Genomic DNA, 26082 nt, shown 5'->3' on the forward strand with positions numbered 1-26082 from the left:
TGCCCTGAGAGTGTGTGGACTGTGTGCAGTGCCGCCGCCTCACCGGCGCAAACGAGCAGAGACACACCACGGTTTTGGTTCACATTTACGTTTGTTACAATCTTCAGTTAAGTACAGAGCAGTAGGAGTCTTAGGAGCTTGAAACACACAACTCTTGTTGCCTTTACACAACTACTGCCACTGCAAAGTTAAAAAGTGAAGAGGATGGTTGAGAATTCTCTTCGTGGAGATGCTGTATTTTGGTGCGAAATTAATACAAATGGAAGTGAGGGGAGCCTGGGTGGCTCAGTTGGTTAAGCATCTGACTCTTGATTTTGGCTCAGATCATTATCTCATGCATGGTTCCTAAGTTCAAGCCCCACGTGGAGCTCTGTGCTGGCAGCCTGGAGCCTGCTTGGGATTCTCTCTCACCCTATCTCTCTGCCCCTCCCCTGCTTGTGCGTGCATGCTCTCTCTCAAATAAGTACACATTAAAAAAAAAGAAGTGATATATTCTAGAAAGGGTACATAGGGCGTGCCACTCGACAGTTTGGACAGGTCTGGAGTTCTTCTGCCTTATGTGCAGTCAGTGTTTCCTATAAAACCAAAGGAGTACCTGCTCAGAGCATTTCTCCCACTGATGGAGGCTGTAGAAGAGCATGGGTTTTAAAAGCAGCAGCCACCAAGTTCAGTTCCTGGCTGTGCCTTGTACCAGCTGGGTGACCTTGGGCAAGTTGCTTAATCTCTCAGAGTGAATATTTATCTGAAAAGTGAGGTTAATAATTTCTAAATGCTGGTTTCTTGTGAGGATTGTAGATAATGCATATAAAGATCAGAATGTGCTCAAAAAACATAGGAAAAGCATGATCAATATCATAGTTTTTCTACATTTTTATTTTCTGTCTTGGTGAAAATTTTGTGATTTTACAGTCTTAGAACACATGGAACCATTATGTGTTTCACAACCCATAGTGGGTTGTATACTTGTGACAGTACTATCATGTTTCCAACAATTACACTCTGTTGCTTTTTGCTTTGGGAAGTTGGGGAAATTTTGGCCACTCCCACATCTTGTTCCACACACTTGTCAAATAACAGACACTGCTATGATGGAAATTAAATCAGAGTGTTTCAAAGTTCTCAGCACATGCCAAAGGGTAATGGTAACTCTTCCTGACCCAGCTTAGATCTCCAGTAGGTCTGTGTTAGTGTCGTAGGTGTGTTTTCCATGATCTTCCAGCTTCATCCCCCATTATTCCTGGGGCAGGGAGCTGGACAAACACAAATGGAAGAGCAAGAGTGAGATTAACAGGAAAAGACAATAAAACTGCCAGCACACACTGATGTTAAAGTTGTCTCCTTGTCCACAAGCCAAAAACCTAGTAAGCCTACCCTGAAACAGCCGATGAAACACAGGTTTGGGAGCAGGGGCAGGGAAGACTACTTTGCCACTGAAATAAGGCAGCATGATCCATCCTACTCAGTTTTGTGAGTACTGTTGCCGTAGCTACCACATAAAAGCTTCTAGTCCCTCCCTTGAGTCAAACTCTGGCACAGGTGCATCCCTGGGCCACATGCCTGGCCCCAGCAGCAGAGGAGGCTGGGACGGTCAGTATCTAGCATTTTCAGCTACTGTAAGTAGAGGTAATTATCGCCTCCTCATAAAGGCTTATTAGCTAGGACATTCCCTGAATATAGGAAAGGGTTCAGATGCCAGGCAGACAAACCTAATAATAAATGTCCAATACCATCCACAACAAAGAAAGATACCATCAAAAGAGAAAAATAAGAGCATGTTGGGTGATCGCCTATAGGCGTATTACATTTCTGTCATTTTACACATTGAGTTAAAGATCCAAACACCAAGAGGTCCTTTGGTGGAGAGATCCTGGTTGCCTACTGAACATTTCTCCCTTCTCCCTTAGTATCAGAGCCCTATGTTCTTAGGGGTAGTAATGTACCCAGCTAATAAACCACATATCCCAGCCTGCATTACAAGTAGGAGTGGGTGGCTAATGAGCCGAAGCCATTGGTTGGGGCTTCTGGGGAAGCTCCCTAAAGGTGCTGTTTTGCTCTTCACTCCTTGCCTCCTTTTTCCCTGCCCAGGACACAGAAGCAGTGGCTAGAGCTCCAGTAACCACTTTGTATCAATGCAGCAATCCTGATACTGGAAGCCAATTGCCAAGGATGGCAGAGAAGAGATACAGAAAGCCTCTTAGTATCTCATGACCTGTCGAACCAGCAGCCTTGGACTACCTAACAACATTCCTCATTCATATGCTGGAAACATATATGTAACCTTATTTAAGCCATTGTTACTTTGAGTCTCTGTTACTAGCAGCTGAAGGTAAGGAAGGCAAGTCCTTAGGGTACCAGCTGTCTTCAGTGGTTACACGAGTGCTTCTCTTCTAGTAGTCCAAGATGGCATCATCCTCTGGTGCATAGGAAAATCCCAGGAATGCACTTGAGGCCCCAGAGCTGCTGGCCACAGTGTCGGGAGTACAGCCAATGGACTTTGACACAACTTCCTGGGTGAACTCTGGGTCAAAGTGTTTCAAGTCAGCAGGTCCTGCCTGTGAATATAAACCAATGGTGAGATGGGAACACTAGGGTCAGAGCCGCCAAAGGAACCCACGAGCCCTGAGAGCGATGTTAGGCCTCCCCTCTGAATGCCTTGCGGACACCCATCTTTAGCTATCACTTACCCATGTGTTTGAATTAATCATTTTATTCCACATGGTCCACTAACCACATATCAATTCCTCTAACCTCCTGGCACCCTGCCTGCTTCACATCAACCCTCAGACAAGTCTAGTCAACATACACTTACTGTCTATCAGCCACCATTCATGGCACTGGGGACACAGAGGAACAAAATAGAGTGGGCCCCGGCTCTCATGGAGCCTATATTATGCAGAGGGTAGGAGGATTGATAATAAGCATGTACACAAATAGACAAATAGACAACCTGGGTTGTTGACAGGCCTTATGAAGAAGATAGAATAGGGTAATATGGTAGAGAGTGACTGGCTGCTTTCACCGTTTTGGAGGAAGACCTGTGTATGAGATTGTAGAAATGGTCACAAATCCTGCATTTGCCATCCAGAGGTAGAGTCCATCTCTCCATACTTATAATATGGGTTAGCCATGTGACTTGTTTGGGGCAATCTGTTACCAGATGTGGTTCAAGCAGTGGTTTGAAAGATGCACATTGGGAGTTGTTCTCTCTTGCAGCACTTGGAACCCCGGGACACCTCCTGAACAAGCCCAGGCCAGGCTGCTGGACTACGACAGGCCTTAGAAGGAGAACCCAGTCTCCCCAGCTGCTGGCCAACTCCCAGGCATTTGAGTGAGGCACCTCTAAACCACTGACATGAGAGAGCGCAGCAGAGACTAGCTGGCCTGGCCCAGGCCAAAAAAACTCACCCAACCAACCCAGAGAATTGGGGCAAAATACAAAATTGTTGTTTTAAGTCACGTAGTTTGGGGGTGACTTGTTATGCAGCATGAGCTAACCAAATTAGTCTCTTTGTGAAGAAGGCACAGTCTGTGGAGAATGCTAGGCCACCTGGGTTTTCCGAAGTAAGCAGGTGAACAGGTGGAAGGGTGTACGTATGTGCTTGAGTGTGCAAGCCTTAGGTTGCAGAACCAAATAGACCTTGATTTCCAGCTTCTTTAAAAGGCGACCAGGCACAGCGGTCTCAGTTCAGGGCTGAGAGTTCCAAGACCAGAGTGTAGATCCTGGCCCTGGCTCTTGTTAGCTGTGTGGTCCTAGACAAGACAGACATTATCTGTTTTCTACAAATGATATCGATGCTAAAGATACTTATCCAAGTCCTCACAGAGGTGGGTAGGTGGCAGAACCAGGAATCCATACCCAGCGTGTCTTAAAGTCTATTCACTGCATTCTGTTACCTCCCTGTCTAGTATTTTTTATACTGGTCTCTTTCCAGGGTGTATGTTCAATATTATCCTCCGGGTCTTTTTTACATTCCCAGATAAAGAAATTTTTCAGGTACCTGGACTGAGCGTAACCTATCTGACAACCACTGTCAAGAATCTGGAGCTCAAAGATACGTTCGTGAGCGGGTAATTGACGAAAGGCCAGGTGTAAATAGCGAGTTCACACTGCAGTGTTGATATATGCAAACTACATGGATGGAAAGGGCTTGACCCTATTGGACACCGCAGGTGGCTGAGAGACCCTCCAATGTCCGCTTCGAATGGGGCTCCTTTCATGCATACTACCACTGCTAATTAACATTCAAACACTAACTGCATTCACTATAAATCAAAGAAATATAAGTTAAAACAATATGAGATACCATTTTTTACTTAACAAATTTGCGAAGTTAAAAACAATGAACTGCACGTGTTGCAGAGACAGACAAGAATTCTCCAGCAGATGCTGCTGGCAGGAAGCTGATTCTCCTCCCCACCACACAGTTAAAGCAGTAGGAATCAAGAGCCTAAACAGTTATGAATCAAGAACCAAAGGGCTCCTGGCTGGCTCAGTCTGTGGAGTGTTGACTCTTGATCTTGGGGTTGTAAGTTCAAGCCCCATGTTGGGTGTAGAGATTACTTTAAAAAAAAAAAAAAAAAAGGAGCCTAAAAGTGTTCACATACTTTGACCTGACAATTCCCCATCTGAAATCCATCTTAAGGGAATAATCAGAACTCTGAGCAAAGATACATGCTTAAAGAGGCACCTGCATGGCTTGGTGAGTTAAGCATCTGACTTCGGCTCAGGTCATGATCTCATGGTTCGTGGGTTTGAGCCCTGCATTGGGCTCTGTGCCGACAGCTCAGAGCCTGGAGCCTGTTTTGGATTCTGCCCCAATGCAATGTTTTGGATTCTCCCTCTCTCTCTGCCCCTCCCCCACTCGTGCTCTGTCTCTCTCTCTTTCTCTCTCTCTCTCTCTCTCAAAAATAAATATTAAAAAAATTTTTTTAAAGACACACACTTACAGGTGTTCATCAGTACATTATGATAAAGAAAGAATGGTAGTAACATAAAGCTCACCATTAGGAGCATGGTTGAATAGATTATGTTACTTAACAACATAGGGTTTAAATATTATGTAGTCATTTAAAATGATACTTATAAAAGTTTTACATGATTTGGGGAAATAATGACATAGTTTTTAGCAGAAAAGAAAAAGTAAGGGGAGAAGATACCTCTATGTATAAAGTATGACCTGTGTAAGAAACACAGAAAAAGACCGTAGGGAACACGTCAGCAGTAGTTTCTCTCAGGCAGTGAGATAATAAGCTTTTCCTTCCTGTTGCCTTAAACTCTGTTATATATATTTGCTACAATAAATACATGTCGTTTTTATTATCAGGAGAAAAAAGGTTAAAGACAGAAAAAGACATTTAAAAAAAATTTTTTTTTAAACGTTTATTTATTTTTGAGACAGAGAGAGACAGAGCATGAATGGGGGAGGGTCAGAGACAGAGAGGGAGACACAGAATCCGAAACAGGCTCCAGGCTCTGAGCTGTCAGCACAGAGCCCGACGCGGGGCTTGAACTCACGGAGCGCGAGATCATGACCTGAGCCGAAGTCGGTCGCTTAACCGACTGGGCCACCCAGGCGCCCCAGAAAAAGACATTTTTATAGGCCTTGGTTCTGTCTGGGTGTGCTACGTGACAGACCACTTTCTTTCTTTCTTTCTTTTTGAGGTTTAAAAAATGTTTTATTTATTTATTTTGAGAGTGGGGGAGGGGCAGGGGGGAGGGAGAAATCCAAGCAGGCTCCACGCTGTCAGCGCGGAGCCCAACACAGGGCTCAATCTCACGACGGTGAGATCATGACCTGAGCTATCAAGAGTCAGATGCTTAATGGACTGAGCCACCCAGGCGCCCTGAGATTTTATTTTTAAGTAATCTCTACACCCAGCATGGGGCTTGAACCTACAACCCTGAGATCAAGAGTCACACTCTCTTCTACTGAGCCAGTCAGGTGCCCCCAGAGAGTACTTTAAACAGCAATGAGGATTATTGGTGTTGAAAATGAAGGAAGAGCTGTGTGGCTCATCACACAGAGCTGGGCTGGAAGTCGGGACTTCTGGGTTTTGGAACCAGTTCTGCCTCTAATTCACCATGTGGTCTCAGACATATCATTGAACCTCTTGGGCCCTTGGTTTTACCACCTGTAGAAAGAGGGTTGGTCCAGATACCCTCCAAGCTCCCATTAGCCCTGGGAATCCAGAATCTGGAACATGGTGACCTCTTACCACATTTGGGTTGAAGGGTGGAGTCAGCCTCTTGTGGTACAGGTCATCCCAGTTTATGGGGCTGAAGAATACATGGTTCTTTATCTCAAGCTGCAGGAAGAAGGTGCTGATCAGTCTTCCCCATAGCACCCCTCTCCACCACCCACCCCCATGTCCCAGATCTCCAACTCTACTGGCAGCTGGCTTTCAAGCCATAAAACCTTTATTGGGAAAGTAACCTGCACTTCCGGCTGGTTTCCTGGGACAAAGGGGTGTTTTGTAGCCAGGCCTCTTCTCTCATCTAGAACCCAAACCCTTCTCCCCCAGAGCATTTGTTTATTCACAATTATTTACTGAGCACCTACTCTGTGCCAGCACCATGGTATGCTTTGGAGGTATGTCCTTGAATAAGATAGCAGGACCTGCCCTTGGGGTTCCCAGGGGCTCTTGCAACCCCACCCACCTGCCTCAGTGCATCTTGATTCTTCTAGAATACAAACCAAAGGAAAAGATTACATCAAGTCAGTAAGGAAGGTAAAGGAAGTAAAGCCCCAAGAAAAGCTACAGTTTCCCGGAGACCCAGAATTTAAGACTCAGCCTTGGGCATGAATCACTATTTCTTTCCTAATCTAAGCCAGTGTCAGCATCAAGTGCCTCCTATCCCAGCAGGACCCTCTCTCGATCTGTGTTTTGCAAGGAATGATTCTCCAGCTCCCTACATCACACCCTCCCCACCCTGTGGACTTGTTAAAAAGCCAGATCCATGATATACTGAGTACCCAAGAAACAGATAACACTGGTTGCCTTTAAACTAAGGAACTGAGTCACTAGAGGAACTTTTTCTGAATATCCTTTGAATTATGATCTATGTGAATATACACCTTATTTGAAAAATCATACATATTTTTTAAGATGCAAATTTCCACCTGGAAGAAGGGGAACAGTGTTCATGAAAGTCTCCCTCTTTAAGCTGGCCAGGGATGGGTAGACAAATGCCCTAAAGATTGTTACGCTTCGCAGCATCTGGCATGTGGGGTACAAATGCTTAAAAAGCACTTACTATGTGCCAGGCACTGGCCTAAGTGCTTTGTATATATTAATTCACGTGATCTTTGTAGCAGGTATGAGCTAGTTGCCATTATTGCCAGTGGGGAAACTGAGGCTTAAAAAGAGAAGTTTGCCCAAGGCTCTACAACCAGTAAGGACTAGTAAGGTGGAGGAGGGATCTGAACCCAGGTAGTCTGTCTCATAGTCTGTGCATCGCAACCACTCTGCCAGAAAGAGAAAGCAAACTTCCAGGGAGAAATGCACTGTGGTCTTCCTCTTATAAATTCAAACGGTCTTTGGTTGACTGGAGAATGTAAGATTATTTTTTAAGTGCTACTTTAATGAAAAAAACATCATGAACTCATTGCAGGAATGGACAAACTATTCATCTCTATATCCTGAGTGCCCAGCCTGGCACTGGCACAAAACAAGTCCAGTCCTCTCTCTGCACAGAAGCCAGAGGAATTTCTTAAAACTGAAATTGGGTCTTACCACACCCCTATTCAAAATCCCCTAAAGTGTACTATGCTTCTTGTTTCTGCCACAGGACCTTTGCACATGCTGTGCCCTGTGTCTGGGGTGCCTCCTCTCAGCTCTCTGCATGACTGGTTCCTCTCATCCTTCAAGTCTCAACTTAATTGTTACCTCCTCAGAGTGGACCTCCCTCACCATGCCAGTGTGAATTCACTCCCTCTCATTATTGTCTATCTTGCTTCATTTACTTCCTGGTACTTGTCACACTCCACAATAATTATACACCATGATGTTTGTTGTCTGCCCCCCCCCCCACCCCAACTTAATAAAGCCAAGGACCCAGCCCATTGAATCCCTGGCACCTAGCTTGATGTCTGGTGCATAGTAGGTGCTCAGTAAACATTGGCTGAATAAAAGAACCAAACTAAAGGAAGTAATTAAGCAGCAGCAGCTGTGAATTTCCAGAGGAAGGAGTTAGCAGTGCCTGGTTTTAGAGGGCAGCTGGATGCACACCACTGTGCTTCTCAGCCGCTTCTGCAGGATGCTGAGCGCCCTGTCAGGGGCCAGTGGTCCACTGGCAGTTCACCTACAAAGTCTGATTTGGAGCCCAGCCGCTGCCTCTGGTCCTTGTGGAGAAGGCCTTGCAGGAGGTCGCAGGCGGCCACCGTCTGGCCTCCTGGGATCTGTAGCGGCTGGTACAGAATATTCTCATACATCTGGGACACGTCTTGGCTGTAGAAGGGTGGCTGGTGAGAGAGAGAGAGAAGCTGGAGGCTCATCCACGCCAAAGGGGGGGGAAGGTCTCAGGGAGTGTTGGAGCAAAGCCAGGTAATGGAAAGATTTAACCAGACTGTGTGTTGTGCAATGGCTCACATGGCAGATCGAAGAGAGACAGAGACCTCTGGGCTTCTGGCTGCTGGGAAGGCTGAGAAGGGACCTCCCGGGAGCCTGCCCCATCCCACCTCTCTTACCCCCGCTTGTGCACCAACTCTGCACTTTGCAAAGTTAACACTTCCCCTGTTGTCATTCCGGCCTGCCCCTCACAGCCGTCTTTGAAGACAAGCAGTAATTTGTCGATGAGAACACCAGGCTCAGAGAGATCAAGCCACATGGCCAGGAAAAGAGCCAGCCCCAAAATGTGCCCAGAGCCCACTCTTTCCTGGTGCTCTCCACCCCCACCTCCTCCGCTGGCTCTTCTTTGTCCTGACTCCACAGAGCCTGTTCTTTCACATCCCCCGAGCTCTGTTGACAAAGCCGCCCCGAGCAATGCCTGCGCTGGGGTGAGTCTACCCAAGCCTCCAACTAAGCAGGCAGCTTAGGATGGGGCCCAGGGCTGGCTCCACAAACTACCATCCTTGGGATCTTTCTGGGCCTGTTTCCCTCTCTGTACATAAGAACAGCTCCATTTCCTACAGTGGCAGCCTCCAAAGGCTGTTTCAAGGTGCCAAAGTGTGTGTGTTGTAAAGCGGTGAACTAACATTACTGAAAAATATACACAATCCTCACATCATCTTTTTTAGCTTGGAGTAGAGAGCGAGCACTCCTTCGGTTCCTTGAGGAGCCTGAATGGCCACACAAGGCAGAGATCCACCCCCAAGAGACCGAGCCACAGGTCCCTTGCAGATGTTTACACCCTACTCACCAGGCCTTGCAGCATCTCGTAGAGAACTGCCCCCAAGCACCACCAGTCCACCGCCCGGTCATAAGGCTCTTTACGGAGCACTTCTGGAGCCAAGTACTATTGAGAAGAAACATACGTTATCTAAAGACACTCAGCCTCAGTCTCCCCATTTGTTTTATTTTTATTTTTTAAAAAATTTTATTTTTTATATGTTTATTTCTTTTTGAGAGAGAGAGAGAGAGAGAGAGAGAGAGAGAGAGAAATGCAGCACAAGCAGGGGAAGGGCAGAGAGAGGGGGAGACAGAATCCAAAGCAGGCTCCCAGGCTCTCAGCGGTCAGCACAGAGCCTGATGTGGGCCTCAAACTCACGAGTCATGAGATCACTACCTGAGCTGAAGTAGGATGCTTAACCCACTGAGCCACTCAGGGGCCCCTCAGTCTCCCCATTTGTAAACAAGGCACTGGGAAGAAAAGATCACCAAGGGTTGCTCCTGCTGTGATATTCACCTGGCTGTGTGCATATGTTCATTCAGCATCCATTTGTCAAAGGCTTACTCTGTGTATGACCCTTTGCCAACATGCTGGGGACATAGGGAAGATCAGGCAGGACTGCCTTGTGCAGTTGTATATGTTGTGCACCATACAAAAGTACTAGCCAAAAGGAGACAGGGGGATGCAAGCCTGGCTGTGATCAACTCACCAAGCCATAACCCTAGTATAGGGCTATATCTGGCAACTTTATTAATATTTAATGGGGTAACTTTTTCTAGTGAATCTGCCCAAGGGGGTGCCTTTATCTAATTTGCGCAAAGCATCCAGTCGATGTCCTGGGAATAGGAAAGCCCTGTGAGTACTCACAGTGCATTGGGGAGACTAATGGTAAAGTGTTAGTAAACATGGCACGTGCTTGTACTGGAAACCGTAGTAACAGAGAGATGGATAGGAATCGGGAAAGAAAAGGTGACACTTGAGTTCATACTGACAGATGAATGTATGTCACAGAGCTGTGCCTTCCAACGAGAAGAGGACCTGAGGCATGACAGTGTTTTCTGCCAAACCCAAGGGCTTGGCGACCTCTCAGCCTGACATCTCTGCCATGAGGAAAGGGACAGCAACAGACAAAGCCATTTTGAGAGACTGTGTGGGTCTGGGAAGGGCAGGAAGTTACACAGACCTGAGCCCTATATAGGGCTCATTTAACCTACTAGAACCTTGATTTCCTCCTCCATAAAATGGGGTTCCAGGATCTCTCTTTTAAGGTTATGTGCTAATCTGTGTGGAATATGGTACATGTGTAGGCCTTAAACAGTGGTCGCAATTATCGTTACTCTTGTCTATGCTTTCTGGCATCACAGCAGGGGCTGAGTTATGGAAGAGATGACATGTTGGGGCCACATGTCTCCTGCACAAGCCAGGGTGTCAGATGACCTGCTCCTCACCACTGACAATGTCCAAGGAAGGGATGGCTGGGCTGTCAGGCTTTGGGACACCAGCTCTGTCCAGAAGACATCCTGCCATATACAAACACAGACAATGGCTCCTGCTCGGAGTAGTCACCTGTCCATCAGCTGTCCCAAAACCAAATGGAGGAAGCCCAGCTGAGATCTGAGATCCAGATTTTCAAGCATATGGAGAACAATAGAGCCGCTAAAGTCTTGTCCCATGTCCCATCAGGAGGAGCTTCTGCCCTGCGGCCTCTGCCTTCTAGCCCCTACCCAGATATGTGTCAACTGGGAAGTCCTTTGCATCCCAGGTCCAAGGGTGGGAGTTCAAGGAAAGATTTTAACCCCAAGGCTACAGGGAGGCCTTGGCAGGACAGATACACATGTAGGAGCTACTGCTGAGACCCACAGATTTGAGCCCTCCAGGTTCTTGGTGGCTGGCAGAGGGAGACAGACCAGTGTTTTACACTCCCAAGTCCTGATCTTAACTGTCAGGCCAAGCCCTCCTGCTCCACACGGCCCTCACCCTGTGGGGCAGTGCTGTCCCATACGGCAGCCACTTATTACATGTGGCTCCCGAACACTTGAAATGAGGCTGATTTTAGCTGAGGTGGACTGAAAGTGTCAAATATGCTCTGGATTTCAAAGACTTAGTTGGAAAAAAGGAATAAATGATCTCAACAATTTTATATTGATTGTTAAAATGACAATATTTTGTATATATTGGGTGAATGAAAACGTACTACTAAAATGCATTCCACCTGTTTCATTTTACTTTTTATTTTTTTAAATGTTTATTTTTTTTAGAGAGAGAGAGGGTGTGAGAGCACATGCAAGTGGGGAAGGGGCAAAGAGAGAGGGAGGGAGAGAATCCCAAGTAGGCTCCATGCTGTCAGCACAGAGCCCGATGCGGAGCTCAATACCATGAACTGTGAGATCATGACCTGAGCCGCAATCAAGAGTTGGACACTTGGGGCGCCTGGGTGGCGCAGTCGGTTGAGCGTCCGACTTCAGCCAGGTCACGATCTCGCGGTCCGGGAGTTCGAGCCCCGCATCAGGCTCTGGGCTGATGGCTTGGAGCCTGGAGCCTGTTTCCGATTCTGTGTCTCCCTCTCTCTCTGCCCCTCCCCCGTTCATGCTCTGTCTCTCTCTGTCCCAAAAATAAATAAACGTTGAAAAAAAAAATTTTAAAAAAGAGTTGGACACTTAACCGACTGAGCCACCCAGGTGCCCTTCTTTTTACTTTTTTAATGTGGCTACTGGAAAACTTTACATTGACTATATGGTTTGCATGGCTATTTCTATTTCTATAGGTCTGCATTGCTACAGAGCTTCACCACCTGCTGACCGGGGCCCAGCAGCCCCCTGAGCTGGTGCTGCCGTTACACAGATGAGGAAACCAAGGCAGACTGCACAGCCAGATCAGGGCAAGGGCTTGGGTGAAAGGCGTGAGCATTCTTCCACCCCTGCCCAGTGTAACCTGTTGGTTCTAAGCAGGAGTTGAGGCTCAACCACTTATGACTTGACCTCTGACCTCCCCTACAAGGTTTGGCTTACCTCGGGGGTGCCACAGAACGTGGATGTGGTCTCCTCGGGCTCTACACCCTCCTTGCAGAGGCCAAAATCCGTCAGTACCACATGTCCCTGCAGGGGAGAGGGGGCAGGGGCAGGAGAGTGGTCTAAGCTCAAGGTATGGTCAGGCCTAACCCCAAAGCCCAGGTAGTATACCCCAGGCCAGCAGCTACGGAGACTTATGCCTCTGGCACTGGCTATATGTTCCACTGGATGCCAGGAGCAATACAAGGGGCAAGGTGGGGAGATAGCATTCCACTGTCTGCTACCAATTTATCACAGACTCAGCCATGCTCTACAACAATGGCAGCCCCATGAATGTCCTTGCTGGAGGGGTCTGGTGGTGGCAGCTGCCCTGACAGAGGGCTGGAGACTCAGAAAGCAACTGGGCAGCTGGGCAGGAGAGTGGCTGGTGGAGGGTTTGGAGACAGTGGGTAGCATGGGATTCTGCTCAGATCCCGTCTTTAGGGACTGTCATGCCCATCCCCTCCCCTTGCCCCCCGACTGGTGGGACACTGCCTTCTCTCAAAGTTATGCCCCTCCCAAGGGGCAATCCACACCCAATGACAGGTCAATGCAGGGACACAAAAGCCCAGCCTCCTCGCCTTAATTCGGAACAGTTCCAAAGAGTTGTCGCAGCTGGGGCCCTCGCCACCCCTGTAAGATCACCTGAGGCCTCCTCATCTGCAACCACATGCAGGTGGGCTTCCACCTCTATCCAATCTTGCCTCCTCACCCCCTTAAAACCGAATCTCTTAGAGCATTCCCCAGTAACCATCTGCATTCAACACTCCATCTGTTTCCAGGGAACCCAGTCTAGGACATGGAGAGACTACAAAATCCAAGAGCCTCCACTTGGCTCCACCCTTGCTCGTACAGACCTCATATACACACACATGCACATGCGCATGCGATGTGCACTTACATGCGTGTGCACGCACATGGGTACACATGCACACATACTTGAATGCATCCCTACCCATATGCATGCACGTACAATGCATGCATGCACACTTGTAAGCACATAGCACACATGTGCACCTATGCACACACACATACACCAACCTGGCAGTCCAAGAGAATGTTCTCTGGTTTCAGGTCCCTACAGAAAACAAGAGGAAAGAGCACTGTAATGTCTCAACCACTTAGTGAGGAGAGTTGGGACTCTAGAGTCCTGGTGGGAGGACTATTCACGGAGGCTCTCAAACATGTAGAGGGGGAGACCAAGGAGAATGGGCACTTGATCCTAGAAAGGAGGATCCCTACTCCCACTGCTGAACCATCCTCCTTAGACAGAGGACCAAGTTCACTGGCGTTTAATCGGGACCTAGGGGTCCACACAACCCCTGGCATTTGCAGCAGACAGCCCAGGCCTGGCTCTGAGCCACAGGCAGGCCTCACCTGTAAATGATGTTGAGGGAGTGCAGGTAGCCAATGGCGCTGGCCACCTCGGCGGCGTAGAACCGGGCCCGGGGCTCCAGGAACCGGCGCTCCCGCTGCAGGTGGAAGAAGAGCTGGAGGGGGAGGAGGTGCATGAGAAGGTCTCTAGGTGGGGGGCTCCAGCTCCTAGAGTGCAGGGTGGGGGGCAGCTGGCCAAGTCACCCCCTCTGTGAGCTGCAATGTACTCAGATGAAAAAGAGCATGCTGGCCCCCACCCCATACTGTAGTTGTGTGTGTCCAAAGGGTCAGCAGGAGAGACTAATTCACATGGACTGACAGGTGCTGGGTTCCAGGCTCCAAGCCAGACACCTTCACAATTCTTATCTCATTTAATCCTCATGACTACCGTCCAGGTATCAAATATGATGCCAGTTTCACCTAAGAGGAAAGTGGGAGGGGCCAGGTCACTTGTCCAAGTTCATGTAGCTCATAACTGACAGAGCTGCCATTTGAACCTGGGTCATTCAAAGATGTGTTTTTCCTCCCACCTGGGCAGTAAGATTATTATAGCTGTCAAACTGAGCCCAGCCTAGATCTGTCCATGGGCCAATTGCTTTGGTCTGTTTTGCTGGCCTAGAAAGGCCTTAGCTGCACCAGGGGACTTAGGGATGCGAAGCAAAAACTCTCCTCTTTGGTATCAGGCCAAAAGTCATGAGGTCACACAGACAACATCTGGGGTCACTTGCTCAGAGAGACAGAGTAAAGTCCAGGATGGAGCCCAGTTTATCCCAGCTGTGCTTCTGGGTCACCAGGTGACCTCAGGTCTCAATTTACCACAGGGACCACCCCCACCCAGTGGCCTGTGGTATAAAATGGGGACACTGGAAATCTTGACCACAGAGTTCCACTAACACTGACTTTGCCCAGGTGCCCTGAAGAGTGTCTAGGCAGCTTTGCGTGGGGCAGTCAAGAAATGCTTATGGCTGGGAGCCAGACAGACTTGCATTCAAATCCCGGCTCTGCTAGGTACAGCAGGCTGGGTGGCCTTGAGCAAGTGAGTTACCTCCCAAGCCTCGGTTTCTTCAGCTACAAAATGGGTCTGTTGTAAGGATGAGGTGAGATCATTCCAGAACCTGATACACAATGAGCATGTCAGAGCCAGCCCAGGGGAGGCTCCCTGTGGGCGCACCCACCTCTCCCCCGTTGACATAGTCGAGCACAAAGTAGAGCTTCTCGGGCGTCTGGAAGGAGTAGCGTAGGCCCACAAGGAAGGGGTGCTGCACGCTCTTCAGAAGCACGCTGCGCTCCGCCATGATGTGGTTCTGCTGTGGGGTCATAGACAGGGGCCCATGTCACAACCCAGCACAGCCCCTTCTACCCTGGCACCGCCCACACAGCCTCACTGGTGGGGGTTGCTGGGCCCAGGGCCTTCTCATGCCCCTGCTCAAATAACGGCTCTGGTTCCTTATTCCCCTCAGAGCCAGGCTCCTTGCCTACTAGCCGGGATTCTAAACGGATCAGCCTCATTCCCAGCCACAGCACGTAGGTACAGCTCCAGCCCCAGGGGTCAGAAACCCCTGCTGCCCTCCTCTGGGTGATAAGGAAAGTGTATATGATTACTACATTCATGCTTTTGTTCATGCTGTTTTCCCTGCCTGGACGTCCTCTTTTCAGACCATCAGAATCCTACGTTCAAGGCCAGCTGCCAGGCTACCTCCTTCGCAAAGACCTCCCCCATCTGCCCTCTTGATGTCCTTGTTATCATTAATTCCCTCGCCCAAGTCCTCTGATTGATATTCAAGCCTCTCTCAGGGCCTGTTCTATCCCCCTCATGGGGTTGGCATTAAAGAGACTCAAGTCAGCTGAAGCATCTAGAACTCCGGGATGGCTGTGGCTTTGAGGGGCCTTTGGAGAGTATCAAGCGTGCCCCCGACACTGCACAGATAGGGAGACTGGCACCTAGACAGGGCGGAGGACTGCCACGGAGCCCCGAATTCCCCAGGCAAAGGCAGAGGGCTGGGACCTTCCTTCTGAAGGTCCTATGGGTGAGTCGATTGGCTTGCCCTCCTTGAGAAAGGTCAGTGCCCTCAGCACCACCTGGCTGCCCCCTGCAATGACCACCGCTGCACCCAGCTCCATGGGTCCTTCAGAGTTGGCACCCAAGAGCTTGGGAAACCACCTTAGCCTGGGAACAAGAAGCAGGAGGGGAAATGCCCGTGTGCAAGCTTGGATACCTCTTTCTTCTGTAAGATGGACTTTTTCTGCAGCACCTTCACTGCGTAGAACATCCCGTCAGACTTGCGCTTGGCCAGTAGCACCTGAGCAGAAGCACAAATGCAAGGCCCCACAGGGGACCTACTCCTCTGAACTTCTTATTTCTCAGGAGCCCCCAGTTCTGGCCCCATGTCCATGATTCTGCAGGCTGTGAGCTCCCTCTTTGCACATGCAAGTGACAGGCAGAGGGTGGAGGAGGCCGGGGAAGGGAAGACCCAGGCCTCCCAGCCTCACTGTGTCACTCACCTTGCCGTAGCTCCCTTTGCCAATGACTTTCAGGAAGTCAAAGTCGGTGGGCCGGGCACTGGGGGAGGGGAAAAGAACAAGGGTCAGTGTTTGTGAATTTGGGAAACCTGGCTCCTGAGATCATATCCAGGCTTCTTTTTAACTTTGAAGCTGGGGAACAGAGGGCGCTTTCCAAGAGCCAAGCCTCCTCACCACTGAAGCATGCCATGATCTCCCAGCCAAGAGGGCTTCGAGGACAGGCCCCTGCCCCTGGGGATCCAGTCAAGCAACCAACAGGCAAGTTGGGGAGAAAACCAGACACAACTGTATAGAAGACAAGGGATCTGGCCCCCAAATCCGGAGAAGGGCTTGAAGGGTGGGGAGCTGCTAACAATGCAGACTTTGGGGTGCATTTCAGGCACAGGGCTCATCATGGGCAAAGGCTAGGGAAGTAGTGGGAGATAAAGCAGGGGGACAGTCCTGGGTCCCAGATGGCAGAGGGTCTTGGCAATAGACCAGAGAACTTGGATTTTATTCTCAAGGAGAAGGGAGCCAGGTACGAGGAGAGCCAAGGAGGAAGAAAGTTGCTTGAGAGACCAGAACTTACTTTGGGTTGGCTGAAGGCCCCAGGTTGACGTTCCCATTGGCCCTTGAGGGCTAAAGATATTTACAGAAAAGTTATTAAGATCATCAGGGACTGTGTTAGGATCCTCTGCACCTCCCGTTTCTCTGGCCTAGGCCCTGCTCCCTTCTCTACAGGCCTGCTTCCTTCCTTCTTTCCACTCGTCTACCAACCCATCCATTGTCTCACCTGCTCCTCCTAACAGCCTTGGGAGGCTGCTGACTATTGTGCCAATTATGAGGGTGAGGAAACAGAGACCCTGAGAAAAGCCATCCAAGGACTTACAGGCAGCTCCACTGGCATTAGAATCCAGGGGTCCTCAGGGCCAATTGTGTATCCCATCTTCTTCTTGAATCTCTTGCCCAACTCTATGCCCTACTTGCCCTGCAAATTAGCCCATTTCCATGAGTTCACAGTGACCCCTGTCGGCCCCCCAGTCCTGCTCTGTGTTGGCCCACCAGGCTGGCCTGTGCATCCTTAGGCTTCCTCCAGTGTGGGAAGAAGTGAGCCCCCTGGTGGTGGGTGGGGGAACCAAGACTCACTCACCTGAGGACTGGGGCTGCCCGCCGGGCTAGAGTCCATTCTGTAACCGTGATCAGGTGGGTTCTGGGGGCACAAGGGGGACCAGGCATGAGAGAGCTGTTGTTGGGGAAGGAGCATGACCTGTCTAGAGTTTCAGGCGCCGCTGCACTGTCCACCCCTCCCTGGCCCTGTGCACCTGCCATAGTCTGAGCATCTCCTACCCGAGGCCAGTGCCCCCTGCATGGGAAAAGAACTGAGGTGCCCTGGACCCAGCATCTCTAATCAAACATCTCAAGAGAGAGCCAGGGAGAATGGCCCAGGGTATCCCTCCCAAGCTGAATCTTTTCAAGGGCTGGGGACAGCCAGGACAGTAAGATCCCTGTGAGCCAGGGCAGATCCAGAAGTCTAGGATGGCCAGGGCTGGAAGGACCCTTGCAGAGCATAAAGTCCCAACCCTTGCCCCCCCTTCACAGGTGGGGAACCTGAGGTCTAGAAAGGGGTTCGCCTGGGGCTACACAGTTTGTGAGCGGCAGGCTGGGCTCCCCAGGCTCCCAGACAGGCATGTTGTGACCCCAAATTCCTGTGGACACCCTGGGCTGGGATCTGTGTCATATTGACTATTATCTCCCTGCCACAAGGACTTCTACCTAATGCCCCTGGAATGCCAGCTGCCCTGGGGGCTTTGGGCCCGAGCCATGAAGAGACCCAAGCCTGGCTAGTGTCTGTTTGAAATCAAATAGTGAAGAGTGTGACCACCTGGTCTAGGCAGCTAGGAGCACAGTGTTTTCCTGCCCCCTGGCCTGCAGGGTGAAGGAGGCTGGTGTGCCCAGGCCCTGGCTCAGGATGCCCAGTGCCCCACAGACTCACCCCTGTTTGGAAGGCCAAGGCCAAGAACCCAGATGCTCATGGAGGCTGCCCGCTACTGTATATCCCAAGACCCCAGCCTTGACCCACTGTGGGGCCTGGGCTGCAGCTTAGCCTCTCTGGGTATAAAACACCCATCTTTACAAGGCAGGATCCTACAGCAACCACCCCATGGCCTTCTTGGGAGCTGATAAAGTGACCACAGGGGAAAGGAGGGAATCGCCCAGCCCAGGCTGCTCCAAGAGGCCCAACCTTGTGGGGCCCTGAGAGAACAAGCTGGAGAACTGCCTGAGAAACGTAGCCTGGCTTCAGCCAGTGCCCCAGGGTTCGGGCTCCCCCAGAGGGCCCACCACACCGCCACACCCTGTCCTGGGCTGACCCTGTAGGCCCCGTTGCCAGGCCCTGGCCTCTCCAGCCCCACGTACCTGCACAGCCTGAGGAGAGGCCCCGGAGGGAACCAGCAGTTGGAGCCGGAGGACAGGCAGTGGACAAGAGAGCCTCTCTCTGTTCTCCCAACAAGGGCCGAAGTGTCTGTGCCTGGCGCCGGCCCTGCCCCAGCGCCCAGCTCAGAACTCCCAGCAGCAGCAGAGGGCTGTTGATGTCACATGGGATCCAGCAGTGCTTAAGATGAGACCAGAGACCTCTGTTCCCTCAGGGACATCGCCTCCCCCTGGAGGGTGGGTGGAAGGGGGTGGGCAACAGCTGTAGGAATGCCCTGCTGACGCTTGGGGCTTTTTAGAATGCGTTTGTGTGGGGGTCAGGCTGTGTGTGTGGTGTGTGTGAGTGTGTGTACAGGTGTTTTGTGCATCGATGTGCTTCAGTGTGTCTGGTGTATCTGCGTGTCCTTGCACGTGAAGGCTTTTGTGTTAGTGTGTCTGAGTCTATGTGTAGAACTGCATGTGTTCTGCTTATTAGTGTGAATCAATGTGACCGTGTATTTAATCTTGTCAGTGTGTCTGTGCATCTGTAACTGTGTTCTCTGTGTGTGTATCGATGGGCTTCTGTGTAGTGAGTCAACATGTCGGTGTCAGTGTGTATCTTTATATATGTTGATGTGTTGTATGTATGTGTGTGAGTGTGAGTCTGTGTGTGTGTCTGCAGATGAGTATAGGTGTCAATGCATGTGTATGACTGGATGTGTAACCACATGTGTATTTATAGGTTATTGTGTGTCTGTTCATATTGGTGTATATTAGTGAGTGAGTGTGTGTGTGTGTGTGTGTGTGTGTGTGTGTGTGTGTGTTTGTGTAGGGGACTTGTCTGTAAGAAGACATGCTCCCTGGGGCCTACCCAGGCCTGGTGTAGACAGGCCATTATAAGGTTCCAGAGACCTCAATCATGGCAGCTGAGAGCTCTTTGCCTCCTGAGAATCTACAGATGTTTCAGAGCATAGGTATCTGGCTCAATGCAGCTGGCCTTGGTCTTTGACTGCCGAACACTTGGCCATTTGGGCCCTTCCTTGCTGGCTGCTCCAGGACTCTGGCCTACTGTCTCCAGGGCAGGACAGGTCGGCCCAGAGCTCTCCAGCTTTGTGAGTGATAGGAAGCAGGGTCCCAGTCAGCACCCTGGCTCATGAAGGCCTGGCTGCATGGTGCAGTCATTAGGTACTTGTGGGGTCCCTTCCTCTCCCCAGGAGATCCTGAGGGTTGTTCTGAGGAATGAAAGAGTTGACAGAGCCCGACCCAGACCCTGCCTTTCTGGAACTTTCTGTGTGGCAACCATATGCTATACTTAAGCCTCTGCGATTCACCACAGTGGAGGGATCCATAGGCTGGGGATAAGAAGGTTGGACAGAAAGGGACCTGAGCCCAATGGCCTCGGCGGTTCTCTCTGGGCTCCGAAGAGCAGGGGACCTGAGGGTGGCAGCAAAGAAAGCCAGAGTGAACAATATCAGAGTCTTCCATCTTTCAACCACACAGAAATGTTGAACCGATACACAGATGGGCAGGATGTCATGTTGACAAAACACATACCCAGAACAAGGACACTTCTTCTCAGTGACAAGACACTGATGAGGCCTTTATTCAGCAGCACTGTTTTAGAACAGTAGAAGAATAGTGACCATAATCATAACTGAAATGCCTGGCTCAGAGCACGTCAGAAGACCCGCTGGCTGTAAAACTCCCTCTCTTGACCTTACGTCCCTCTCCAGACACAGTTCTGCTTCTCTGTTCTCCTTTCCAGTTAAATTCCTCGAAAGAGTTGTCTGGACTCAGTTTACACTTCTTCTTTTCTCTCTTGAACCCATTCCAAAGAGGCTTTAATCCCAGCACTCCACAAAAGCAGCGGGCCCGTGACCCCTGCATTCCAGAGCCAGTGGTGGCACACCGGTCTTCCCACTTGGCTTTGGGATCGCCTGGTTTTCCTTCCACCTCACCTCTTTCTCCATCTCTTCTGCTGGATTTGTCTCCTCTTTTGCCACTGGCCTATCCCCATAGTCCCCAGATCTCTATCTATACTTGTTTCTGAGTCAATCACAACCAGTTTCATGGCTTTAAGTACCAGCTATACACTCCACAATTCCCAAACTTGTATCCCTAGTTCCAACTCTCTCCTGCACTAAATCTGGGTTTATATCTCTAACTGCTCCCTCAGCAGCTCACTAGTTGGGTCCCTGGAGGCACCTCACTCGTAACACATCCAAAACAAGAGTCCTGGCTCACATCCCTTCCACTCGGCCCCACCCCGCCCCTCTGTCAGTCTTCCATCTACCACCTGCTCAAAAGTTCAAGCTGGCAACTTGGAGTTCAATCTAGAAATACGGCACCCTCACCCACCTCCAGTCCACCATGAATCCCCATGAGACTCTACCTTCAAATTAAATCCAGAAAGCACTGCTACTCGCCAGTTCTGCTGCAACCTCCCTGTCTGAGCCACGGTCACCACTTGGCATGGACTATTGCAGTAGCTTCCCTACTGTCTCCTGACGTTTATCTTTACCCTCTACAATCTTTCTCCACCCAACTCCAGAGAGCCACTTAAAACAAAAAAAATCTAAGTGGATCACATGAGCTGGCTGCTCGAAAACTCTGGTTGCTTCCGGTCACACCTAGGATTAAAATCCAAAGTCTACCATGGTCTGCAAGATTCCGTGAGACCTAGCTCCTATCACCCTCTCCACCTTGGTTCCCATGCTCTCCCTGTCACTACACTCCAGCCTCTCTGGCTTTCTTGCCGTCACTCAAACACACAGAGTGCCCTCTGGCCTCCTGCCCCTGGCATTTACTTTCCACTCCATCTAGAATGCTTTTCCCCCAGACTTCTGCATGGCTAGGCTTCCACTAATATCCCAGAGGCCTCTGCTCAAATGTCACCTCTCAGAGAGGCCTTTTCTGAGATTATGAGTGACTGAATACCCTGGTTTGTCTGGGACTAAGGGTTTCCTGGGATATGAGACTCTCATTGCTAGAGTTAGTACAGCTCTGGGGCAAACCAGGATGGCTGGTCACTGTACAACCCTACTCCCACCCACTCTTGATCCACTTTTTCTGCTTTGTCTTTTATTTTATAACACGTACCATGCTGACACCTTATCATCAACTCTTTGTTTTCCGTCTTAAACTAGAACATTGGCTCTATGAGGGCAAAGACCTTTGTTGTTCACTGTTGAATCCCCAGCACCTAGATAAGGACCAGCAATATGATCGGTGCTCAGTACGTGTTTGACTAATGAATCAGGAACGAGCTGATAAGATTGATTATAGTACATATATAAGGTGGAAAATTACCCAATTGAAAAATAATAGCTAAGGCTTTGTAAATCAAAACGGGAATATGTGTGTCATACAATGTCAAGCAAAAAAGGACTTTTCAAAATGATAGGTATATCAGGGATACCATCTTTATAAGAATGTGGGGCACCTGGGTGGCTCAGCGGGTTGAGCATCCGATTTTGGCTCAGGTCATGATCTCGTGGTTCATGGGTTTGAGCCTCGTGTTGGGCTCTGTGCTGACAGCTCAGAGCCTGGAGCCTACTTTGGATTCTGTGTCTCCCTCTCTCTCTTTTCCTCCCCTGCTTGTGTTCTGTCTGTCTGTCTGTCTGTCTGTCTGTCTGTCTCTCTCTCAAGAATAAATGAACATTAAAAAAATTAAAAAAAAAAAGAAAAGAAAGACATGTATGTGCAGATACATTTGTGTGTAGCCACCAAAAAAGGCTAGAGGGTTGTGACCCAAGGGGACAGTGGGTTAGGCTAATTTTTGTATTTGTACCTTTGTGTAAAATGTCTCAAGTTTTGCTGTTCACTTAATATTGCAGCACTAAGGCCTGGGGAGAACTCTGACATGTGCACTTCCCACCACACTCCCATTGCCTTGACTGGTACTCACACCTGTGCAGCTCTCAGCCTATGGCTGCTATCACTCCTGCAGCATAGTCTTCTGATAGTCTGGCCAGGGGCTGGGCATCAATACCTTCTCCTGACTATTCAGACCTATAGAGACCCCTGGGAACTCCCAGGGTGTGGCCCAAGTCCCTCCCTGAGCCCCACAAGCCCGCCCCTTCCTTCTAAGTCCCCCAGCCTAGACTTGCATGCCTCTGTCCCACCAGCTCATGGACCTGCTCACTCGTCCTTGGGCCTGCTGGACACAGTGAGGGTGGGGGTCACACAGTTCCCTGTCCTTGGTGCACTGCTTTGACCGTTCTGGTCTTCTCGGCTAGCCCTTTGCATTCAGCCTCATATGCTTTCCCCAAAAGTCTTGCCAGATCATCCCCAGGCCCCGATCCCATAAACTCTTGTCCCCTTCTTTGGGCCTACTGCTGTTATTACACTTGTCTTCATTCTGCTGGAATTTATTCATTTACATGCCCGTCTGCCCAGTGCATACCAATGACATACCAATAACAGTGCAACCAAGTGCCAGCTTGGTCTTATTTTGTTCCCACAGCACCAGGGGTTAGAAACCATCATTATCCCTGTTTTGAGGAGGAGGAAACTGAGGCATGGAGAGGTGAAGTGGCTTGATCAAGACCCCTAGCTAGTAAAGGATCCAACTGGAATTTGAGCCTAAGTAGTCTGACTCCAAAGCCTGTGTCCTGGAATTTCAGGAAGAAGTTAGGAATTTAGAAGAGGAAGGCATGGAGTTAAAGGGAAGGAAGTGAGGGTATAAGGGATTAGTTAGGAAGAAAGGAAATCGGGTGGCCCAGGAGGCAGAGAGGTAGTTGAGAGGGAAGGAAGGAAAGGAGAGAGGGGAGAAGAAGCTAGGAAGGAAGGAAATTAGGAGAGAAGAGAGGAAGGCAGGGACAGTTAGGAAAGAAAAAGGAAGGAAGGGAATTAGGAAAGACGGTGTTAGGAAGGAAAGGGAGGAAACTGGTAGCCAGAAAGGAAAGGAGCCAGGTACCTCGTGTGTCAGCTTGGCAGCCTAGCAGGCTGGCAGGCAGGGGTCCTGCTCATGCCTGAGCCTCTCACCTGAAAACTCTGGGTCCAAGCTCAGGTCCTGGGGAGCAGTCCTGGGCACAGCTCTGCCCTCCTGTCTCTCGGCATGGTCCGTCTGACCTGAAACCCAGTCCTGACTTGCCGGACAACCTTCCCAGCCGGGAGCGACCTGTCACCCACTCGCTTGGCTCCCAAACCAGCGGGGAGCTGGCTGCAGGGCCTTTCGTTACTAATTAACTCTGGACCTGAATCAAGATGCCCAGCTGTACCCACTGGCTTCTAGACAGGCCCTGCCCCAGGGACCCTCTGAACTTTTAAGAGCTACTGTACAATTCAAGTTGTGTGACCTTGGGCGAGTGACTCCAGCTCCCTGAGCCTCATGTGGATTGATGAGGATCCTGTGTGTCCTGCCTCACAGGGAGGGTCTCTGAGGTCCCTTGCCACATGGTCACATTTGCGTTCTCTGAAATGGCCCCCAGGTTCAGCCCAAATGCTAGTCTCCCACATAACCTTCCCTGACTCCACCAGCTAAATCACATCCCCTTTCCCTTAGTGCCTGGAGGACTGGCCATTGAAAGGGCTTGTCTCACACAACTGTCCTCTCCACCCCTTCCTGGAAGGGGACCACCAGCCTCTGCAGTTAGCCCGTCCCCAGACACCTCTGGGGATGGATGGCTCATTCCGTCCTGAGCCAGCCTCATTGCCTGAAGACTCTGGCACACCCTCATGCTGAGCCAAAGTCTGCTGCCCAGAGCTCACCTGCTCTGGCACCGCTCAGGGAACCGTCCTGGGAAGAGAACTGCAGCCGAGCTGAGCCCCTGCTCCACTCTGCCCTTTGGAGACCCTAGGCTCAGGAACCAGGGCTCAGCCCTCCCCAGCTTGCATGGAAGGAAGGCTTTGTCCTGGTTCATCTGCAGCTGCCCAGACTGAGGGTTCTAACTCAGGGCAGGGGCAGGGCCTGGCCCGCTGCACAGGTGAGAAAAGTTCTGCCCGGTGAGCCCTCCTCAGTTGGCAACTCAGGGTCTGTCACGCAGCTTCCTCCATTGCCTTTTCATTAGCATGTCAGCAACTTCTAACTCACTCTAGCGCCTGAAGGCCCGGCTGCTCTGATGTGCCCTGGGGTGGCCCTGCGTGCCCTCGTCCCCGCCGTCAGCAGCACACACAGCACCAGGCGTCCAGCCTCCGCCCAAACAGGGGCTGTGGCTTGCCCACGTGCCAGGAGCAAATCAGGGCCCAGCCCTGGGTCCTGCCCCCTTCCTGAGCGGCTCTGCTTCAGCTCCACCAGGCTCCTCCTCCCCCTGCATTCCCAAAGCTGGTTTTTAACAATCCCACAAGATGGTTCTGCATAAACCGTTTTGAAAAATTCCAGCATGTAGAACATGGAATAAAGTGAAATCTTCTCCTCTAACCCATCTTTAATCTCATTTCCAAAGTAACTGCTGTAAACTAAATGGTGACCACCCTTTTGGACCTTTGTCTACAACCTATATATCTTATACTAGTTTTCCCAGAAAAACAGGCCGTACTATACATATGCATAGCAACTCACTTTTTCTCACACACATCTTTCCATGTCAACACATAAGAGATTTGGGGCACCTGGGTGGCTCAATTGGTTGAGTGTCCGACTTCGGCCCAGGTCATGATCTCACGGTCTGTGGGTTCGAGCCCTGTGTCAGGCTCTGTGCTGACAGCTCAGAGCCTGGAGCCTGCTTCCGATTCTGTGTCTCCCTCTCTCTCTGCCTCTCCCCCGCTCATGCTCTGTCTCTCTCTCTCTCTCTCTCTCTGTCAAAAATAAACATTAAAAAAATTCAAAAATAAAAGAGATTCAGTTGTTTTTTTAAAAAAAAAACCCATCTGCCTCACATTGTATAATGTAGGATTAATTTCTGTATCCCTGTTCCCTATTTACCGTTTCTTTGCTGTTGGACATTTAAGCTGCTACCAATTTCACAATAATTCTAACAAGGCCGTGGAGAACACGGATGTGTTAATGTCCTGTGGCCTTGCACTCCTGTTTCTGTCTGATAAACTCCTGTCCGGGGGGAGGGCTGGGTTCATTTTGACCTATCTACCAAATTAGTGTAAAAAGCTGGGCCAACTGACATGGCTATCAGCAGTGCTTCCACTTGCCTTTCCCTCCCCGATGCTGCAGAAAATAGCCAGGCCACCCCTGCAGCAAGGCCACCGCAGGGGGTGCATCTCTTCTCTGTCCTCCTCCTCCTCCTTCCCCTGCCACCCTCCCTGTCCCCTCCTCTCCCTCTGGCTGGCCGGACTCTGTCGTTTGGGTATGAAGGCCAAAGACATGTTTTCAGGGATGAGAGGGGGAGCCAGAGACTGAACCAATGGGAACACACGTCCATGGATATTCCCTCCACTTTGACGTTCCTCAGCCCACTTTTCTGTGCTTCCTTGGCCCCCACCCACACTCCTATCACTTCCTCCACTGCACACACCCTTTCTCTCACCTGC

General features: G+C 50.2%; 1 protein-coding gene across 8 annotated transcripts; it reads right to left on the reverse strand.

The window, feature by feature from the left end:
• Positions 1-855: 855 nt before the first annotated feature.
• SGK2 (serum/glucocorticoid regulated kinase 2) lies at positions 856-25309 on the reverse strand. 8 transcript variants are annotated; one of them, XM_019826483.3, is made up of 15 exons: positions 23644-25309; positions 18664-18908; positions 17399-17458; positions 16838-16887; positions 16252-16309; positions 15966-16049; positions 14925-15053; positions 13753-13865; positions 13417-13453; positions 12337-12423; positions 9359-9454; positions 8307-8462; positions 6217-6306; positions 2353-2552; positions 856-1250 (listed from the first exon to the last, which is right to left on the reverse strand). In XM_019826483.3, the coding sequence occupies exons 3-14, from the start codon at positions 17432-17434 to the stop codon at positions 2388-2390; spliced, it is 1101 nt and encodes a 366-aa protein (XP_019682042.1). In that variant the 5' UTR covers positions 17435-17458; positions 18664-18908; positions 23644-25309; the 3' UTR covers positions 856-1250; positions 2353-2387. The 8 variants fall into 8 exon arrangements, 6 of the variants coding, with proteins under 6 accessions (XP_019682042.1, XP_044909535.1, XP_019682041.1 ...); XM_045053600.1 differs by having other exon boundaries at positions 14925-15056; positions 18664-18830; positions 23644-25307; XM_019826482.3 differs by having other exon boundaries at positions 14925-15056; positions 23644-25307.
• Positions 25310-26082: the final 773 nt, after the last annotated feature.

Source organism: Felis catus, chromosome A3, assembly GCF_018350175.1.
Source record: "Felis catus isolate Fca126 chromosome A3, F.catus_Fca126_mat1.0, whole genome shotgun sequence".
Taxonomy (NCBI): Eukaryota; Metazoa; Chordata; class Mammalia; order Carnivora; family Felidae; genus Felis; species Felis catus.

Excerpts from the sequence above, each read along its gene's own strand:
- SGK2 (XM_045053601.1), bottom strand. The coding sequence starts at position 17,434 with ATGGACTCTAGCCCGGCGGGCAGCCCCAGTCCTCAG. Across the intron at positions 16,310-16,837 it reads GGGCCTTCAGCCAACCCAAA|TGCCCGGCCCACCGACTTTG; the intron begins GTAAGTTCTGGT and ends CCCCTCCCCCAG. Across the intron at positions 2,553-6,216 it reads CACCCTTCAACCCAAATGTG|GCAGGACCTGCTGACTTGAA; the intron begins GTAAGAGGTCAC and ends TTATATTCACAG.